Source organism: Petaurus breviceps, unplaced genomic scaffold (assembly GCF_028583685.1).
Source record: "Petaurus breviceps papuanus isolate PSGF00001 unplaced genomic scaffold, PetGlider_PUasm1.0 90451, whole genome shotgun sequence".
Classification (NCBI taxonomy): domain Eukaryota; kingdom Metazoa; phylum Chordata; class Mammalia; order Diprotodontia; family Petauridae; genus Petaurus; species Petaurus breviceps.
In genome coordinates this window covers 1,664,369-1,684,122 of record NW_027187258.1, presented here as the reverse complement: position 1 = coordinate 1,684,122, position 19,754 = coordinate 1,664,369, and the positions used below count along the sequence as shown (strand labels likewise).

The 19,754-nt window shown below is 44.3% G+C and overlaps 1 protein-coding gene across 1 annotated transcript in view; it reads right to left on the bottom strand.

The window, feature by feature from the left end:
* Positions 1–19,754, bottom strand: part of TEX11 (testis expressed 11) — a 215,916-nt gene that overhangs the window by 180,725 nt on the left and 15,437 nt on the right. Inside the window, 4 exon segments of the mRNA XM_069062473.1 lie at positions 3,576–3,695; positions 3,781–3,861; positions 6,780–6,859; positions 12,359–12,443. Coding sequence (XP_068918574.1) covers positions 3,576–3,695; positions 3,781–3,861; positions 6,780–6,859; positions 12,359–12,443 — 366 coding nt within the window.

The following is a 19,754-nucleotide window of genomic DNA, read 5'->3' as shown; positions in this document are numbered from 1 at the left end:
CTAAGAGGGAGATCCAGGTTTCTGTTTAAGCCCAGAGGTAGAAGAAATGCCAGTTAAGAAATCGGAGGATGGAGAGGAATGTATATGGTCAATAGTCTGGGAGTTCCAAAGGGCATAGTGGAATGGGCCAGGCAAGAGGTGAAACTGGTGACACTGCAGCTACCTAGAAGAGTCAGGGTGATCAGGAGGGAGGCTTCAGAAGGAGGCAGGACCAGACCCAGTCCTAGCTCCTTCCTAGAGACCACCCATGGCCAATTAATATTTCTCCAATTATTTAAATCTGACTTTATTTAAATAAAAAGTGTTTTATAATTATGTCCCTGTAGTTCCTGGGGCCAGTCCTAGCTCCCTTCTAGAGACCCCGCAGAATGAAGCTCATCTCTCTCTTACACAAGACATGCCTCCTGGACATAGAGCCCTGAAGGACATGGTTAACACCTGGACAAAGGGCACCAACTCTGTCCTCAGCTGAATGCTGGCCATCATCACTTAAAAAACAGACACCCCCTCACCATAATACAGGGCGTTTTCCTTGGCACTGGGTCGTTGTGGGCATCAAATGAGACACAAATCATTATCATCAAAAATAAATAGTTAGGGTGGGCAACCTACTGTGCAAACATTACATTTAGAGAACAAGCAGCATCACAGAAGTCAAGGAAGAAGAAAGTGTATGGGAGGAGGGAGTGGTCATCGGTGTCAAAAGCTGCTGAAAGATCACAAAGAATAAAGACTGAAACAAGGCCATCAGATTTCACAATTCGGAGCTCATCGCTGGCCTTTGCTCATCTCTGTACCATTTGGGCGATAACTACTGCCTAAGAAGGAATCACTGATAACCTCTTCAAAAACCTTGAATAGTGTGGTGGGGCAAACCAAACTTCAATGGGTTGGGAAGTTAGTGGGTGCTGGAAAAGTCGAGGCAAGGAATATAGATGACTCTGGAAGCTTAACAGTTTGACGATAGTTTCGAGATGTGGCAGGGTCAGGAGAAAGTGGTTTTTAGGATAGAGAGACCTAATTATGCCTGAAGGCAGCAGGAAAAGTGGAAGCAAACAGGGAGAGAGTGAAAACTAAAAAAGAGATGATTCATGAGGCAAATTCCCAGAAGAGATGGGAAGGGACCCATTGAAGGGTACAAACAGAGGAAGACAGCTATCATGTACTCCCTACCTCCTTTCCCCAGGCTAAACTAAACCATCCCAGTTCCTTCGACATGGATTTCAGTCCCTTTGCCATCCTGGTCTCCCTCCTCCTGAAATGCTCTGATTTGTCAATCTCCCTCTTAAAATGGAACGCCCCAGTGAACTGAGAGACAGCTGAGAAAAATGTGCAATATGAATGTGGTGCAAAACTGCTGAGCCATAAGAAATGACGCACAAGGAATTCAGAGAAGTTGGAGAGGATTCGAAGTCAATGGCGTGAGGGCAGGGACAAGCACAATGACCACAATAATGTCAATTAAGCTGGCAAAGGGCCAAGCCCAAATACCTGCCCTGATAGCCATGGACCTCAGAGAACAGATGCTGAGGAGTAGGGGACGACAGGAGCCCTGTGCCGCATCCAGAGCTCAAGGGGGCCATGCTGTGGGTCAGTTTGTTCCAAGAGAGGAGTGGTGCCTAAACAATACAATCTGAGGTGGGCCTCCCCAGCCCAGAGAGCAGTGGGATGGCTGGTTCTTTGGGTCTGAATATGACATTGCTATGAACATGGCCTAAGATCTCATTAGCTTTTTGGACACACTGCTGCCTCACACTGAGATAACAATAAAGTCTTCTCTGTACTTGTACAGTTCATGTTTTGAACCGAAATATGGGGCCTTTTGCTTTCTCCTCCAGGGGCCCAGGCCTCCAGGCCACTTCTTGACTCTCTGTTGTCTATAGCCATCTCCACCCCACTGGAAACTTAGCTCTCTACCTCTAGCTTCTCTGGCCCAGAAAGCGCCCAGGCCTCCAAGACACTTCCCGGGTATCTCTCTAACATGGGGGTGCCTTCCCCCCATTTCCCATGCATGATGTTCCCTCAATAGGATGGAAGCTCCTTGTGGGCAGGGACTGTTTGACCTTTCTCTGGATCTCTAGTATGTGGCAGACACTGTGCTAGCTTCTGGGGAAGACACAAGAAACAATCCCTAGTCATGTAGAACCCAAAGACATTCTCATGAGGAGACAAGGACTTATAAAAACAGCAGAAAGCGGAAGTCGATACATGTATATATACGTAGCTATACATATTGGACTACTTTATATACACACACAAGGTAGGAATTTGAAAGGGAGGGCACTATCACTTGAGGGAAGGGGGATCAGAAACCAGTTCCTGGAGAAAACGATGCCTTAAGTGTATTTTAAGGAAAAACAGGTAGTGTATGGTAGTCTCTGGAGGTAGGAGGGAGTTCATCCTAGGCTTGGAGAATGAGCACTGCAAGGCGATGGAGACGGGAAATGGCACGCGGTGACGGAAGAACGGGGGCAGCTTTGTTCGGCTGGCTGGAAAAATGCAGAAGTAAGGACCAAGGAGTCTAGAAGAGTTTGGGGCAGGTTCTGTAGGGCTTTAAAAGCTAAGCAAAAGAGGCTTTCTTTTACCCTAGAGTCAATGGAGTTGGCTGAGTAGTCAGACCTGTGCTTAAGGAAATTTCCATCCTCAACAGCAGTATGGAGGCTGGCCTGGAGTAAGAAGAGACCCCCAATAAAACCCCCACACACACCCACAGACACACATCCATATGTGTATATAGAATATATTCTGAAACTTGTGTGGCCTACTAGTCAATCTAGGCCAGTAAGATATTTTTAAGTTCTTGTAAAATAGAGTTCATGAGAGCAACATGACTTAGTGCCTCTGGCATCTACTGAACCCGTTACCTTAGCCAAGCTAGGTGGCCTCTCCAAGCCCCTGGGCAACTCTCTGAGATTCCAAGTTGCCCAGCAGGTGCTGATGGACACTGGCCCAGAGCTCCCTCTACCAGTGCAATCACAGGGCCTCCCCTAAGCCCAATGAAGATGACACCAAACAGTCCCTCCCTTCCTCTTTCCTTTCTCCCTTTGTGTCTTCTGCAAAGCAACTTGAAGGCCTCCACAGGACTGGTCAGCTGCTTCTTTACCACTTCCAGTAGCATCAGCTTGAAGCTATCCTTAACACTGAGTTTCAAACCAACGTTAGCCTAGAGCTGGCCTGTGACATATTCAATCTAATTTTGCTTTTCTGGGTGTAGGCAAAGCAGAATAGCAGAGCAACTGTTCTAATGGGAAGCTAAAGTCAAAGGCCCACAATTACTGGGAGGATGAGCTGCTTCTTTCAGTATGTGGCAAGTCAGCCAGGCTGCAGAGATCAGAGCCTCCGAGACACAGGTGCTGCCAGCAGCCGAAAAGGCTTGGCATTCACTGGGGGGAAGGATGATTAAGGAGGCATCAGTCTTTTCAACTACATCCACACATGCACATAGACACAGATGCCTGTGCCAAGCACATCCCGACAAGACAACTGTCCTCAGATACTAAGGACAGAGCTCCAGGGGCCACCCAATGGAAGGGAGCCAAGGTAGTACAGTGACTGGCAAGCAGATGGACATATACCAATTCAGCCTGGTAAGAAAACACCTCAAACAGGTCCCTGGTCACATCAATCTTATGCACATCTTCATCAGGGCCAACGGGACTTTTCTCCAGTAATTCAGCATACAACCTCTGTAGATGCTAGAAAAGAAAACCCAGACAAATGCAGGGTGAGCCCCTCTACAGTTGGACCTAATAACAGCCTGCAGCATTGCGAACAACTTACCTTCTGGGCGATCTCAAGAAATTCATCTGCCAGCACAGCATTGCCCACATCAAGCCACCCTTTCCCGGTTTTCATTGTCATCTGGAAGGGAGAAGGTAGACGTGCTTGAAACCATTCACCACCATCACTCCCTCAAACTGGTTCTTGATCCTGTGACTAAGTCTTGGGGAAATATTTAATCTTCTGATTTCTGGGAAATAGCATAAGCATGGCAAGCTACATTCAGGTTACTGTATTTGGGAAAGAAGATAAAGAAGAGATGGTTGTTATACAATATTTATCACATTATTATTATAAGATGGCATTTATTGGTGGAGGAAGTTACCACATTGATGAAGTCACAGGTCCTTCTCCTAATACATCTACTTGGTGGTAAGGAACATGGGTCCCCTTCTCTTCTCAGGGGTGGGGCTGGAAGCAGATCTGGTGGTTTAGGGGTACTGCTATTCCCAAGGTCCTTGAGTTTGGGGTCTTGGGCTCTCTTCATCAAGGTATGTGGGAAAATGGTGACCAGGCTGCATCTCCCCAGGGTTTGCTTCCCAGAGCTACTTGCTGTTCCCAAGGCTCAGGGTCCTGGGCTGTTTCCATGAAGGTCTGATGATGTCTCTCCCTCAAGGGACCTGGCTGCTTCAGCTAGGTCAGTCTGCTTGCCTTGTGGGTGGAAGTTGGTTAGCAGTTGGTAGGTATGGCTGCCACCCCCTTCCCCTTGAAATGATGGTTGCGATAATTGGACTGGAAGCAGGACCCCCTTCCATTTCGAAGGTTAGAAAACTGAGGCACAATGAAGTGATGTGTTCCCCAGAGTCACTGAATTAGTAAGTATCTGAGGTAGGATTCGAACCCAGGTTCTCCTCACTCCAAATTCAATGCCCTAGCCACTGTATCATACTGCCTCTGTCTTTCCAGCAGTCTCTCTCCCAGCCTGCCCCTTCTCTTACTCATAACACTGAGTTCAGGTCTTCATCACCTCCTGCCTAGACTATTGTAACAGCCTCTCTATTGCTTTGCCTTCCTGAAGCCTCTCTCCTCACCAGTCTAGCCTCCATTCACTTGTCAGTGATAGTCTTCAAATCCAGGCCTGAGCAGGCCCTTCCCCTTTAAGCTGCCTTTCCAAGGCTTCTGCTCCATCACACCCCTTTGTGTGGTCTGTCCACCATTCAGTGAAAGTGACCTTCTGACCCTTCATCATTTCTCATCTCTCTTCCCCTGAGCCTGGAGCATATTCCCTTCTCACTTCCGCCTCTTGGATCCCTTTGAGGCTACTGAATGTCTCAAACTCAACATGTTGAAAACTGAACGCATCATCTTTGCCCCCCAACCTTCCCCTCCTCGTCACTCCAGCTCCCAACCTAGGTGCCGTAGCCAATCTATTGCATCCTATCAATTTCATCTTCAGAGCATCTCTTATAAATGCCATCATCCCAATGGAGGCCCTCATCGCTGCTATGCCTGCACCAGCTCAATGGCTTTCTGGTTGGTCTGCCCGCTTCAAGTCTCTCCTAACTCCAGTCCATCCTCTACCCAGAGATCAAAGTGTTCTTCCTCAGTACAGATCCATGGCACCCTTCCATCCAATAAACTCAGTGGCTCCCTATCACCCCCAGGCTCAAATACCAAAATGTTCGCCTCTCCCTAGCTGTTTCAATCTTCTTACACCTTCACTCTGTCTAACACACACTCTGCAAGCCAATAACATGGCCTCTTGCTATTTCTCCCAACTGTGAACATTTTCACTGGCTGGCCTCCATTCTTGGAATTCCCTCTCTCCATCTCTGCCTCCTTCAAGTCTCAGCTAAAAGTTCATCTTCCAAAAAGAAGCATTTGCCCCTCGTCAATGTCAGCGCCTGGCTGCTGAGCTTACCTCCAATTAACCTTGTGTAGGTATCTTGTTTATACAAAGCTATTTGTATTTCATCTCCCCCATTAGATTATGCCTGGCACATAGTAGGTGCTCAATAACTTCTGACTGCTCCCTACTCCTGCCCCCAGCCACTGCTGCCTATTCACAGCAAGTTAGACTTACACAAATCAAGTGAAAACAAAGTGAAAACAAGCAAAAACTTTGTTGGAAACAAAGTAGATGTCCATCGACTGGGACGTGGCTAAACAAATGGGGGTGAGTGATGGTATGAAATATTACTGAGTGGTGAGGAATGCAGAGAAGCATGAGGAAACATACATGAACTGATGCAAAGGGAAGAGGGAACTGAAGCAGAACCCAGAAAAAAATACACACAGTAACTACAACAATGTCAATGGAGTGAACAATAAGACACGAGTTAGAAAGAGCAAGCATAACTCAAATGATGAGACATAAAAAGATACCCACAACCTACCCTCTGAGGGGATGGGAATTCCATGGGTCTTTAGCACAGGTTTTTTGCCTTTTTCAACATACTGATTATGCAGACTGTTTCCCTCTTTTTCTTTCTTTTTTTTATCTTTAAAAAATACTATTTGCAAGGGTGGCTAGGTGGCGCAGTGAATAGAGCACTGGCCCTGGAGTCAGGAGGACCTGAGTTCAAATTCGGCCTCAGACACTTAACACTTACTAGCTGTGTGACCTTGGGCAAGTCACTTAGCCCCAATTGCCCTGCCTTCCCCCCTCCAAAAAGCAAAAAATAAAAAAAAATTTTTAAATACTCTTTGTTCTACAGGATGGGTCTCTGGGAGGGGGAAGGAATATTGGGAAAAATTATTATAAGGAAAAAAGAAAAGGCATCAATTAGTTTTGGACTACAGTAGAGGTTCTTCACTTTGTTAGTACCGTGGCTGTCTCTGGCAGAGAAGCCTATGGACCCTTCTCAGCATCATGGGTTTAAATGCACACAGTACAATACATAGGATTACAAAGGAAACAAATTATATTGAAATCAATTATCAAAATATTTTTTAAAAAACAGGTTCACAGACCCCAGGCTAAAATCTCTGAAGCAGGTCCCTTCTAGCATACAAACTCAGATTTCTAGTCTTCCTTCCCCCATCTATCTAGGACTTACCAAAATTTGTCTTTGAATGGATTCTTTGACAGGAGAGTTGCCATCAAACATAAATACCAGCTTGCAAGCAACATGACATACTGCAAAATATCAATTACATACCCATAAACATACAGCATTTTCTTTACTACGCATTTATAAAAAGCTACCATGAGGAAGGAAACAAAACCCGGTGTGTAGCTAGTGACTGGTCAAAGTGAACATTCCAACTTTGCCATTAGTATCCTCATTCAGGGGGAAGGCTGAACATGGCCTCTGGACAATGGGCGAGGTTCGATTTTCGCAGTAAATATGTTCTTATTTTAGATTACACACTATTTAAAAGTTATGGAAAATAAAACCCAAACCCACCATATCATATTTGACATATTGCATTCCAGGTTGCAATCACAGACTCTTTCTTCACATTATACACCTGGAGTCCTTCACTAGCCCCTGTTAAGCCTCAACTGAAGTATCTTTATCTTCAAGAAGGCCTTTTCTCTATTTAGTCTATTTTGCATTTGAAGCAGTGCAGTGGCTAGAGCACTGGCCTGTGAGCCAGGAGGCCTCTGATACCTATGAGTGGTGCAGTCCTGGCCAACTCACTCAATTTCTCAGGGTTCTGAGCCTTCAGAGGTTCATTTCCAAGGGAGCATGGTATTCTGGCAGTCAAGCTCAGATGCCATTTTGTCAATACCAACACTAGTCCTAAGCAATACTACTGGGTAAAGAAACAGAGATTGATTGACCCTGCTGAAATGATGGAGCAATTGAGGCAGAGAAAACTTCAGATCTGTGTTTGAATTGAAGATATTAGAACACCCAAGATTGATGTCTGGCATTTATGAGCCTAAGCTTCTCTACTTGCCACCTGGTGTCTACTACAGAGTACCAAGGGACAACTTGGAAAAATACTCTGGCATAGAGCTTGATGGGAAAGCTGAATTACAGTGGGCAAGGATGTTTGGGAAAGGGGAAGATGAATCATCTCGGCTTTGCTTCACTAGTTAGTCCCTCAGGTGGCAGGAGCTGGGAACTCTGGGAATACTAATGTCGCTACTCTTTTGCAAATGAAAGAGGCAGTGCGTCAGGTCTGGGGAGATGAGCATGCAAGTCAGGGGAACATGACACAATGAGCAAATAAAGGTACACTTCACTAAAAATAGGCAGCACGTTCCTGAAAACTGTGTTGGTTCAGTCATCTCTTAAAGCATCATCTTGCCACTGGCATACATTTTTACTTTCAAGAAGAGGTTTCCTTTCTATTTTCCAAGGTTCCAACTGTTACTGATATTTCTTTAGCACTTTCGAGTTTACAAAGTACTTTGATGTCCATTATTTCCTTTGATCCTCCCAATAATCCTACAAGGCAGACCCATCCTGCAGATGAGGAACACGAGGCTCAGAAAGGCTGCCCCTGGCAGCCCATTCCCCTGCTGCTCTGCCACATATCTGTGTCCCATCCAGGAACAGGCTCTTGGCTTTATCTCTGTTCACTATCTCTAAACATGAATACATTTCCCTTATCATCAAAAAAAAAAAATTCAGTTGGAACTGCTGCCCTATCAGCCGCCATCTTGTGTCTCCTCTGCTTGTCACCCATTTAAGTCTTTCATCCCGTCCCACTGTGGGCTCTCATGTTCTCAAGAGTTCCTCATGAGCAAAGCACCCAGTCTAGCAGCCCTTTCTTGTTTCTTCCTTCTCTGCCACGAGTCCCACTGCAGATCACTTTGTTTGGCGTCCTTGACAGGAGGCTTGCCTTTCTGATTAAGTGAGATGACCTGGTCAGGGAAATGTCCCCATCCTAAAGCAGCACCAACAAACTTCCAGACCAGGTTCCCTTCACAAGAGTGCAATATGAGAAGCACAATGCTAAGGGACTGTTGTCTTGCGGGCCTTCACAGTGTAGGGGGCATCGAGTGGCGGCCCAAGCAGCACATCGCGGAAGGCGACTTCTGAGGGTGGTTTTCTTTTACGTGAAGCAAAACATGCTTTTCTGCAGCTTCTTGCTGCTGCTCGTGGCTCCGTTCCCCAGAAGCCTCTGGCACTCTCTGGCAAGTCTTTTCTTCTCCTGGGGGCTTCAACATTCCCAATTCCTCCAAATCATTTTCATATTATATTAACTCAAAGCCCTTTGACACCCTGGTCACACCTCTTTGTATGTGCTCCAACGTATCTCTGTCCTTCCTAGACTGAACACAATGGGATCTGAGCAAGGCAGAGGACAGGGGAAGTATTATCATGGTCATTTCTAGACTTTGCTTCCTTTTTAAGCCATACTCATGGAATCAAAAGCCAGAAGTGACCTCGGAGATCATCCAATTCAATTCCTGAATTTTACAGTTGAGGAAAACAGACTTGGCCAAGGTCATACACATAGTAAGTGGCCTGCCTGGGACTGGACCCCAAGGTCTCAGCCCCCCAAAGCCAAGCTCTCATGGTAGCCTAAGAGTAGATGAATTCTTCTGGCTGCCATATTCCAGTTGACTCATGTTGAGTTGAGAACACACTCAAACCTTCAGCTCTTTTTTCATTCTAATATTGAATTAGGATTCCCCCAGCTGGCACTGGCCAGGTGGACTCATTAAACCCAAGCGTACTGACGTCCCTAATGCCCCAAAGTCCATCTTTCTGGATCCCTCTGAAGCTTGTGACTCTCCCTGTTGCTGGCCACTCTTTTTTCTCCTTAGCTTCATAGACATCAGATTCCCTTGCTTCTCCTCCTGTGTCTATAAAGCATTTCCCCCCCTCCTTTGCTTGCTTCTTCCCCTCTCCATGATAGCTTAATAAGGGAAGTTCCCAAGGGTCTTTCTTTGGCCTTCTTTTTCCTCTACGCTCACCCCCTCATCAATCTCACTCACTCCATTGGCAAATGATTTGCAAATCTAAATGTCCTGTCTTGACCACTAATCTTCTGAGCTCCAGACCTGGATCTTTCACTAGCACCTGAAACTTAACATGTCCCTTAAATCTACTTCTGATTCTGACCCACCTCTTTCTCCTGGCGGTCCCGCCATTCATGCTCTTCTCCAGTTTGTCAAGCTCATGGCCTGGAGATTTTATCTTTAATTCTTCTTTCCTTTGCAACTCTCATATCCAAACAACATCACCAGCACCTGTGTGTCCTCTCCCTTCCCAACACCACCACCCTAGCATACACCCTTATCACCACCATGAAAACTGTTAGAATAAGAATTTCCTGATAGATCTTTGAGCTTCTGCTGCTCTGGCCTCACTCTAGTCCTCCCATCTTATCGCTGCATTAATAACATTTCTTATGCAAAGAAAGATGCATTTCACTCCTCTACCCAAAAATCTGAAGCAGCTCCCTACCTGTTGAATCGAGTTCAATCATCTCTCCTGGGCATTCTCAGTCTTCCCCAAGTTGGTACCTTTTTAGCCTCATCTCTTGCTTCTCCCCTTCCATGCCATGCTCCAGCCAAACTGGACAGTGCTCTTTCCTCTGGATGGGAACTATAAACTACCACCTTTCTCAAGCTGTTCTTATTCTTTTAATGTTGTCCTAAATGCCACCTGATCTTCCCTTTGAGCTGGTAACTACATCTCCTCCGTTAGCACTCCAACATGTATCTATTATGTTTAACAGATCTGTCTGGAGCCTCATTCTGCCACCAAAGCTGAACCTAGTTGAGGGCAGAGAAGACATCTTACCTATCTCTGCACACAGGTGCACACTAAATATTTGATTTGGGTATAAACAACGTCTCTTCCCAAACGAGTCCATTTTAAAAGTCTATTTAACTTGTACTGTCACTGAAATATTATTTTTTAAACAGGATATTTTAGCAACAATGTGGGTTAAATCTATTCTTTTGTAGACTAGCCTCAGAATCTAACAGTCATATCTAATATTATTTCCAGGCAAATCCTAAAAGCCCTATTTTTGGTTTAGGGAAAAATGTTCTGAGTTCCAAATAACTGGCTTTACAAACTTTCAGAACTCAATCCCTTTAAGGTGAGGCCTGCTTACATGTTATCTCCCACAACACCTGTGCAACACTCTGGGTGAACGAAGAGTTCTATCACAGCCAGGAAGTGATTCTCGAGGAACCCTTGAAGTTTTGCCAAGCTGTTCAAATATCAAGAGAATGTTCGTTTCTGGGTATCTCAGACATATTGAAATAAGTTGTTCCCACAAAAAGAGGCTCTGGATTAGGCTCACATTATCAGATGTGTCTAAAACGCTGGTTTGTTTTGCTTAACTGGACTTTTCTGCTATAAATGAGGATTGGGGGGGGGTCACTGAAAAGTGATAAAAACGTAAAGAAAAGATGTAAAAAAAAAAGCAAAGGAAAAACCCTTTTTCCTACTTTAGAAGATTTTTATTAAGTCCCATACTAAGAAGGGAGGCTCAGAGGAGAGAGATGCCAACTGCCACCTGGAAGAGATGGAGAGGGAGCCATGTTTAATCCTTCTTAGAGAAGATGGAGCCCAAGGGCAGAGCTGCTACTGCAGGCTCACTTCCTCACAAGGATCCGAGATTTAGAACTAAAAGGGACTGTAGGAATCCGAGTCCAATATGCTCAAGCTGAGGGCATCCTCAGCTAAGCAGTCAGTAACACTGCTGGGATTCCAGTGCTCTGCCCCATCCTCGACACTGCCTCTCCAAAGCTGGTATGCAAAGCCAAATGGCAAAGGTAGAGGCCAGTTGTGATGCAAGTGTCAGACCTTTATCTGAATGGATCCTTTCCAGTAAGTTGGGTAATGGGGACCATAGAGAGTGACCTACTCGCCCTTATGCCTTTAGCTATGGCGCTTCTGGCTTTTACCAGGACAGTCTTCCTTTCCAGAAGCCATCTGTGACAGCCGTCACACAGGACTGGGTTTCAGTCATCTTGGGCAGATGAAAGCTATGCTATTTTTAGCACTGTCTGACTAAGGAGCATCTTCAAGTGCATCCTTAGCAACCTGCTCTAATGTGTAGCAAGTCTCCCCAGCAGGCCCGTCCGCCTCCTGCAGCAGCTTGTGCTCATAGTGGGAAGAAAATTGCTAAAAGAGCCTTTGGAGCTGAAGGCTGTGATTAAGACTCTGTTCAATTTTCTCTTTTTCAAGGGAAATAATGTTTCCTCAAGGCTCTTGTTTTCCCACCTTTAATCATTTTCGTGGCTCTCAACCAGTTTCTCATGCATATGCCTAGTAACCTTTTTATCAACAAACGGCTACTGACTTTCGTTTCCTATCTCCCTGTTTCCGAGGATAGTCACCCAACACCAGAAGTTTACTTATTGTGAAACTACTGCTCAGATTTTCCTTAGAAATCTCCTATTTTAAAAGGCTTCCAAACTGACTTAGGATCATATAGATTGAGTTAGAAGGGACCTTAAAAGTCACCTAGTCCAACCCCTTCAATTTACAGATGAAGAACTGGAGGCCTAGGGAGGAAGTGACTTACCCAAGGTCCCACAGCTAGTAAGTGGCAGAAGCCAACTTTAAATCCAGGCCCTTTCATTCCCAATCCCAAATCCTTTCTACTGCAGCAGGCTATCTCCCTGGCTGAACCTTGAAGAATGGACAGATGTCCCCCAATGGCCAATAGGAGGACTTTCCATCACGTAAGCCAGGCGACATTTACTTACGTTTAACTTTTTGTTCAGCAGTGATTGACATTCCTACTCTTCTGCTCACTGCCCAGTTCCATAGGTGCACTGCAAGTATTTCAGTCTGATAAGAGAGAGAGAGAGACAGAGAGACAGAGACAGAGACAGAGAGAGACAGAGAGACAGGGAGGGAGGGAGGAGGGGTAGACAGAGGGAGGGGTGGAGAAAGAAGGAGAGAGGGAGGGGGTAGAGAGGGAGAGAGAGAGAGGAGGGGGGAGAGAGGGAGAGAGGGAGAAGGAAAGAATGAGAATGAGAGAATATGGACCATTGGGCATCAGAAGATTTCAACTCTTTTCCTAGCTGTGGGACCATTTTCCCTCCTGGGCAGTAAGAGCATTAGAATAGCTGGTCTCTAAGCGCTCTTGCAGCCCTGTCATTCTGTAATTTGACAAGTCTCAGTGCACAAAAAGGTCTTAGAAATTTTTCAAGAAAACTTGACAAACACAATCAAACTCAAATATTTGTCTGCCATGTACGTCACCTTGTAGTGGGGGTGATGGGGGACGTGGTAGTTGTTTAAAACATTAAAGAACTAACTCCAGCCAAACTGGGGAAAATGAGACAAACAGCAAAACAATTCGTTTAGTTCCAAACATACAAAAAAATGGCCGAAGTTCCTAGAGCGATGTAAACAGTATTGCCGAGAATAGGAAAAGATGGATGTGGTAAGAGTTAATGAGGCACTAAGTGGTATGGGAGACACACATTAGGAGTTATAAGAAGAAACAAAGCCACCTGACATAGCTCATTCACAGGCAGGTTCATAAAGGAGGTGATGCCCCTCCAAGTGAGGTGACAGCCCAATGACCATAGTGTGTTCAGGGGATGGTGAGAGTGGCCCAGGCTGAGTAAAGACTGCTTCATGGGGAGTTGAGAACTAGCTTATGGAGGGCCTTGAATACATAACAGCACATTTGTATGGACATGAGAGCAGACAAGAAAACATGCCTAGCTAATGAAATGGAGGAGCCTGAGCACAACGTTCACAGGTGAAAGACATCTCTCCCTCCCTCTATCTGTCGGTCTGACTCTCTCCCCCCCTTTTTCACATCCCAACATATAAACAAACCACCCATATTCTTCCCCCAAAGATAAATGAAACTGTCTAAAAGATAGTACAAGTTACTTTCCACATTTGTCATTTACCATTCATTAACAGAAAGGTGGTTTAGCTTTGATAATCTCCTATTGACATTGTCCATATTTGACCAGAGTTTTGTTTTGTAGTCATTGCGTATGATGTGCTTGTGGTTCTGCTTTCTGCATTCTGCATCAGTTCATACAAGGATTCCGAAATTTCTCTGAATTATTTCTATTCATTGTTCCTCAAGATACAATAGCATTTCATTGAATTCATTGTATCTCAGGTGCAAAGTAGGACTTCCACCCCCTTCTACTTTGGGCAGCTACACTGGCATCCATTCTTGAGGAACCTCTAAGAACATTCGTATGACTTCTGTCTGTACCAAACCAGGTAGTCTCTGGGAACATCTGAGTATGGCTCATTTAAGAAACATTCAGTTCACCTGCAAGCAATTCCAATAAGCATTTGAACAAAAACCAGACGTGGTACAACATATATAAGGGCAGCTACCAAAGTAATCAGCTTCTTTTCTCCCATCTTCCCTGAAGGGTCAGTCCCCACTACCGTATAAACCAATAAGAAAAGTCAAAGTACTGTGATGAGAGTTGAGAACTTCAAGGAAGGCAGCATCCACTCTTGTCAGTGCTGACCCAGAAAGCAACAGATAGCCTAGCCACTGCTGCTGCTAAGTCATGGATGTAGATACCTTCCCATCCCCATGGGTGGCCTACTTTCTTACTCAATAACCTCTGTTCTTTTTCTATCAGCACCTATGCCTTGGTCCTGTTGAATTACAAAAAAGTAAGTCCTTTCCTATTGCATATCTGCTACACATTCCCACACTACAGTTTCTACAGCCATTCCTCAATTGTTGGGCACAGAGTCTGATATCCCATTGCATTACTGGAGAGAAGGGACAGTGATGGAAGTAGTTAGGTGGCAACGCAGTAGAGGACTGGGCCTGGAGTCAAGAAGACTCATCTTCCCAAGTTCAAATCCAGCCTCAGACACTTACTAGATGTGTGACTCTGGGCAAGTCACTTCACCCTGTTTGCCACAGTTCCTCATCTCAAAATTAGCTGGAGAAGAAAATGTCAAACAACTCCAGTATCTGCCAAAAAAAACAAAACCCAAATGGGATCACAAAGATATGACCAAAAAATAACTCAACAACAACATGATGGTAACAATGACCACTGTAACTGAGCAGTTTTGTTTTGCGTTGTTTTCATTTACTTTGTTGACTCATTGCCTATTGTTCCTTTTTGGAGAGAAAAAGGAAGAAAAGAGTGTCAATGAAGCATTAAAAATGGTGAGAGAACAGCAGATTCCAAAGGAACTGCAAACCATCTCCCAGGTACTGGAAAAAATGAAGAAACAAGCTTCAGGGAATGAGATTGACTGTTTCATATGCAACACTCTTTCTCTGTTCTTCTCCATATATAGAAATGTTCATGTTTGCTTGTGTTTGTCAAATTCACAATAACAAAACACAATTTTTAAGTGGAAAAAACCAGGTTGTACAGAATTGACTTTCTATTTCCTCTTTTTTTTCAAATGCTTTATTAACTTCTGATTTACATCATTCATTTCTTCCAGATTTTGAGTTACAGATTTTCTCTCCATTTTACCCCTACCCACTGCCCCAAAATAGCAGTCCCACAGGATATCCCCTCCTCCAATCTGCTCTCTCCCATATTTCCTCCCATACCCTTTTCGACTTTTCCAGTGGATCTCCATGCCCCAATGCCTGTATATCTTATTTCCCAATTACATGTGAAATACTATTAATAATATATATATGTATTTGAGTATTTGATTTTAAAACTTTGAATTCCAGATTCATTCCCTTCCTCCCTTGTCTCCCACCCTTACTGGGAAGATAAGCAGTTCAGTATAGGTTGTACATGTGTGGCTAATGCAAAACAATAACATAGTACATACCATGTTTCCCCGATAATAAGACACTGTCTTATTATTTTTTTTGGACAGAAAAACACCAGAGGGCTTATTTTCAGGGGAGGGCTTATTTTAATGAACATTGACAGCAATTTTAATAAACAGGTAAATGTCAACAAAAAAATGTACCTTTATTCAATAAGCAAATCACTGGGGAAGAACAGGATGACGCGCTCACTGCTGCAGCTCTGATTGGATGCAGCTTGGAGCGCGGTGTGCGTTTCACGGGGGAGGGGGGGGACGGTGCATACAGAGGGTACCGTAATGTAGCGTGTAGCGCAGGGGATCACCTTCACTACAGTAGCAATCTCAATAGGGCTTATTTTCGGGGGAGGGCTTATTTTAGAGGAATCTTACACAGTAAGGGGAGGGCTTATTTTCGGGATAGGTCTTATTATCGGGGAAACACGGTATATCATAAAAGACTGGCTATATTTCCCTCCCTCCTATCCCACCTCTAACTTGTTCTATTCTCTACTTTGATCCTGTCTCTTTTCAAAAGTGTGTGCTTCCAACTTCCCTCCCACACCAGCCTGCCCTCCCTTCCATCATCCCCCCTCTCATCCCCTTCCCCCCTACCCTCCTGGAGGGTGAGATACCCTATTTAGTTTGAATTTCATTTCCTCCTCAAGCCAAATTCAATGGGAATAAGGTTGACCCATTCCCTTTTGCCTTCCTATTCTTCCCCTCCAGTGTAACCATTTCCCCTTGCCTCTTTTGTATGAGATAGTTTACCCCATTCTGTCTCTCCCCATCTCCTCTCATTATATCCTCTCTCACCTCTTAATTTCACCTTTTAAGTATCATCCCTTCCTCTTAAATTGGTCCTGTGCCCTCTATCTATGTATACCTGTAAACATATATACACACATTCACATATGTATTCATATGCCCATAGACACTCATATATATATATATATATATACATTTCTATTTCTATTTCTATTCCCTTCAACTGCTGAGAAAGGTTTCATCAGTTACAATTATTGTTTTTCCATGTAGGAATGTAAATAGTTCAACTTTGATAAGTTCCTTATGATTCCTTTTCCCTGTTTACCTTCTCATGCTTCCCTTGCTTCTTGTATCTGAATGTCAAATTTTCTATTCAACTGTTTTTTTTTTCAGCAAGAATGCTTGGAAGTCCTCCATTCCACTGAATGACCATATTTTCCCCTGAAACATGATACTCAGTTTTGCTGGGTAGGTGACTCTTGGTTTTAATCCCAGCTCCTTTGACCTCCAGAATATCATATTCCAAGCCCTTTGATCCCTCAGTGTAGAAGCTGCCAGATCCTGGGTTATCCTGATTGTGTTTCCACAATATTCAAATTGTTTCTTCCTGGCTGCTTGCAATATTCTCTCCTTAATCTGGGAATTCCAGAACCTGGCTATAATATTCCTAGGAGTTTTCTTTTTGGGATCTTTTTCAGGAGGTGATCGGTGGATTCTTTCAACCTCTATTTTGCCCTCTGGTTCTAAAACATCAGGGCAGTTTTCTTTGAGAACTTCTTGGAGGATGATTTCCAGGTTCTTACTTTGATCATGGCTTTCAGGTAGTCCAATAATTTTTAAATTCTCTCTCCTGGATCTATTTTCCAGGTCAGTGGTTTTTCCCATGAGATATTTCACATTGCCTTCTATTCTTTCATTTGTTTGGATCTGTTTAACAGCATCTTGATTTCTCATAAAGTCATTAGCTTCCATTTGCTCCAATCTAATTCTGAAGCAATGATTCTCCTCAGTGAGCTTTTGAGATTCTTTTTCCATCTGGCAAATATGGCTTTTTAAGGCATTCTTCTCCTCATTGCCTTTTTGAGCCTCTTTTGCCATTTGAGTCAGTCTGTTTTTTAAGGTATTATTTTCTTCAGTCAGGCTGTTGACTCTCATTTCTTAATTTTCTTGCATTGTTCTCATTTCTCTTCCCAATTTTTCCTCCACTTCTCTTATCTGCTTCTTAAGGTCCTCTATGGCCTGTAACCAGCTCGTATTTTCCCTTGAAGCTTTTGGTGCAGGAGTTCTGACTTCACTGTCTTCCTCTTGTTCCATGCTTTGCTCCTTTTTGTCCCCAAAATAGGAGTCTAATGTTGGAATTTTCTGTCTGCTTTGTTTCCTTTGCCTGGTCATGTCGCCCCTCAGTCACTTGACCCCTGGGCTTTTTGCCACAGTAGGACTCTGCCACCAGACAGGGGAGCTTTCATCCCAAACTCTGGGGTTTTCTGAGCTGCCAGAGGTATTAGATGGGTGCCCTCTCTGAGACCTCCACACGCTCTGGCAAGCTGGACACACACCCCAGAACTTCTACCCTAGACTGCAATACAGATCGAAGAAGGGTAAAGCAAGAGTGATTACCCCTCAGACTGGTGCTTGGTCCCCCTACACTCTGCAGACCAGGAGCTGAAGCTGCCATGTGGCACTGGCTGGCTGTGCCAGGAGGGGACAAAAGCCACACACTCCCACTTAGTGGGTCCCAAAGTCCAGACTGCAATGACTTCTCACTTTGTCCTTCGCATCTATGTGTTGATAAATCTGGAAACGGCCACAGCTGCTGCTGATCTGGAGTGCCTCCAGCAGGCAGCTGGTCAGGCCTGCCCTGGGGCTAAAGTCTCGGTGTGGGGCTGGGTTCTGCTCCTACAGCATTGTGCTGGCTAATTCCTGCTGGCCTGCTAGGCTGTCCTCAGCAGGAGGTTAGCTTCTCTGTGTCATTTTGTGGGTTCTGCAGCTCCAAAGTTTGTTTAGAGTCCCCTTTGTACATGGATTGGGGAAGGTGGAAGCGGGAGCAGCAGGGAGGTTGTGCTTATACTCCACCATCTTGACTCTGCCCCCCAGCATCCAATTTCCTCTATTTCCTCTTTTAACTGAATTATTCAAATAGTAAAGAATAAGAATGTTTTACCTATAATTTACCTTCAACCAAGCTTTCTTTGTTTGATTCGCACTTAATAGTATTTTATTTTTTCCAATTATACATAAAGATAGTTTTGAACATTCATTTTTGTAAGATTTTGAGTTCCAAATTTTTCTCCTTTTCCCTCCCCAAGACAGCGTGCAATCTGATATAGGCCATACATGTACAACCATATTAAACATATTTTCACATTAGTCGCGTTGTGAAAGAAGAATCATAACAAAAGGGAAAAAACACAAGAAAGAAAAAACAAAAAAAAAGTGAAAATAGTCTGCTTCAATCTGCATTCAGACTCCATGGTTCTTTCTCTGGATGTGAACAGCATTTTCCATCACAGGTCTTTTGGAATTGTCTTGGAAAAGACCAATTGTTCAGAAGAGCTAAGTCTGTCATAGTTGGTCATTGCGTTATATTGCTGTTACTGTATAAAGCAAAGAGAGCATGGAAACTATGGCATGGATGCCAACTTACTTGAAGTTCTCAACTCTAATCACAGTATTCTGACTTTTCTTACTGGTAGTGTGACTTTGTTTATACAGTAGTGACTGTTGACCTTTCAGGGAAGGTGGGAAGAAAGATGCTTATTCCTTTGGTAACTATTCCTTTTAATTTCTCCTAAAGACAAACAGGGAGCTACCAAAGAGTTTTACTTAAGGGAGTGTCATGGTCAGGCATATATTAGAAATATTAATTTGGGGGCACCTAGGTGGCGCAGTGAATAGAGCACCAGCCCTGGAGTGAGGAGGACCTGAATTCAAATCTGATGTGAGACATTTAACACTTACTAGTGTTAGTGTGTGACCTTGAGCAAGTCACTTAACCCCAATTACCCTGCCTTCCCCCTTCCAAAAAGACAAAATAAAAAGAAATATTAATTTGGCAACTATCCAGGAGATAGCGTGGAAAGGGAAGAGACTTGGAGGCATGAAGATGAATTAGCAGGTTAGTGCAATAGTCCAGACAAGACAGAAGGAGGTCCTGAACAAGAGTAGTGTCTGCCTAAATAGAAAAAAGGGAACAGACGTGCGACAGAACTCAGTGGGAAAATGAGGGAGAGGGAAGAATGGAGGTTACTGAGAAAAAGATGGTGCCCTCACCACTCTCAACATTCCAAGCATTGTCTCCAAAGCAAGGAACTTCCCCCTCCTTGCAGCAAAGCAAGGCCCGAGCCAGCTCTTCTTGCTAAGCATGGCAAATGTTATGAGCCTCAAATGGTTGGTTTGCCATTGAACGTTCTTCCTGTGTGCTAAGAGGGAACCAGAGCACATGCTCCTTTGCTCTCGCCGGTTACTGCAGAAATGGACAGCACCTTTTTTCAGTGAAACTAATGACTGACTTCATTTAGATATTAAGACAATTCCCTGATCCTAACCCTCCCTGCCCCAGGAAAACAAAGATCAGCAGCCACAGAAAGTTCCTATAGCATT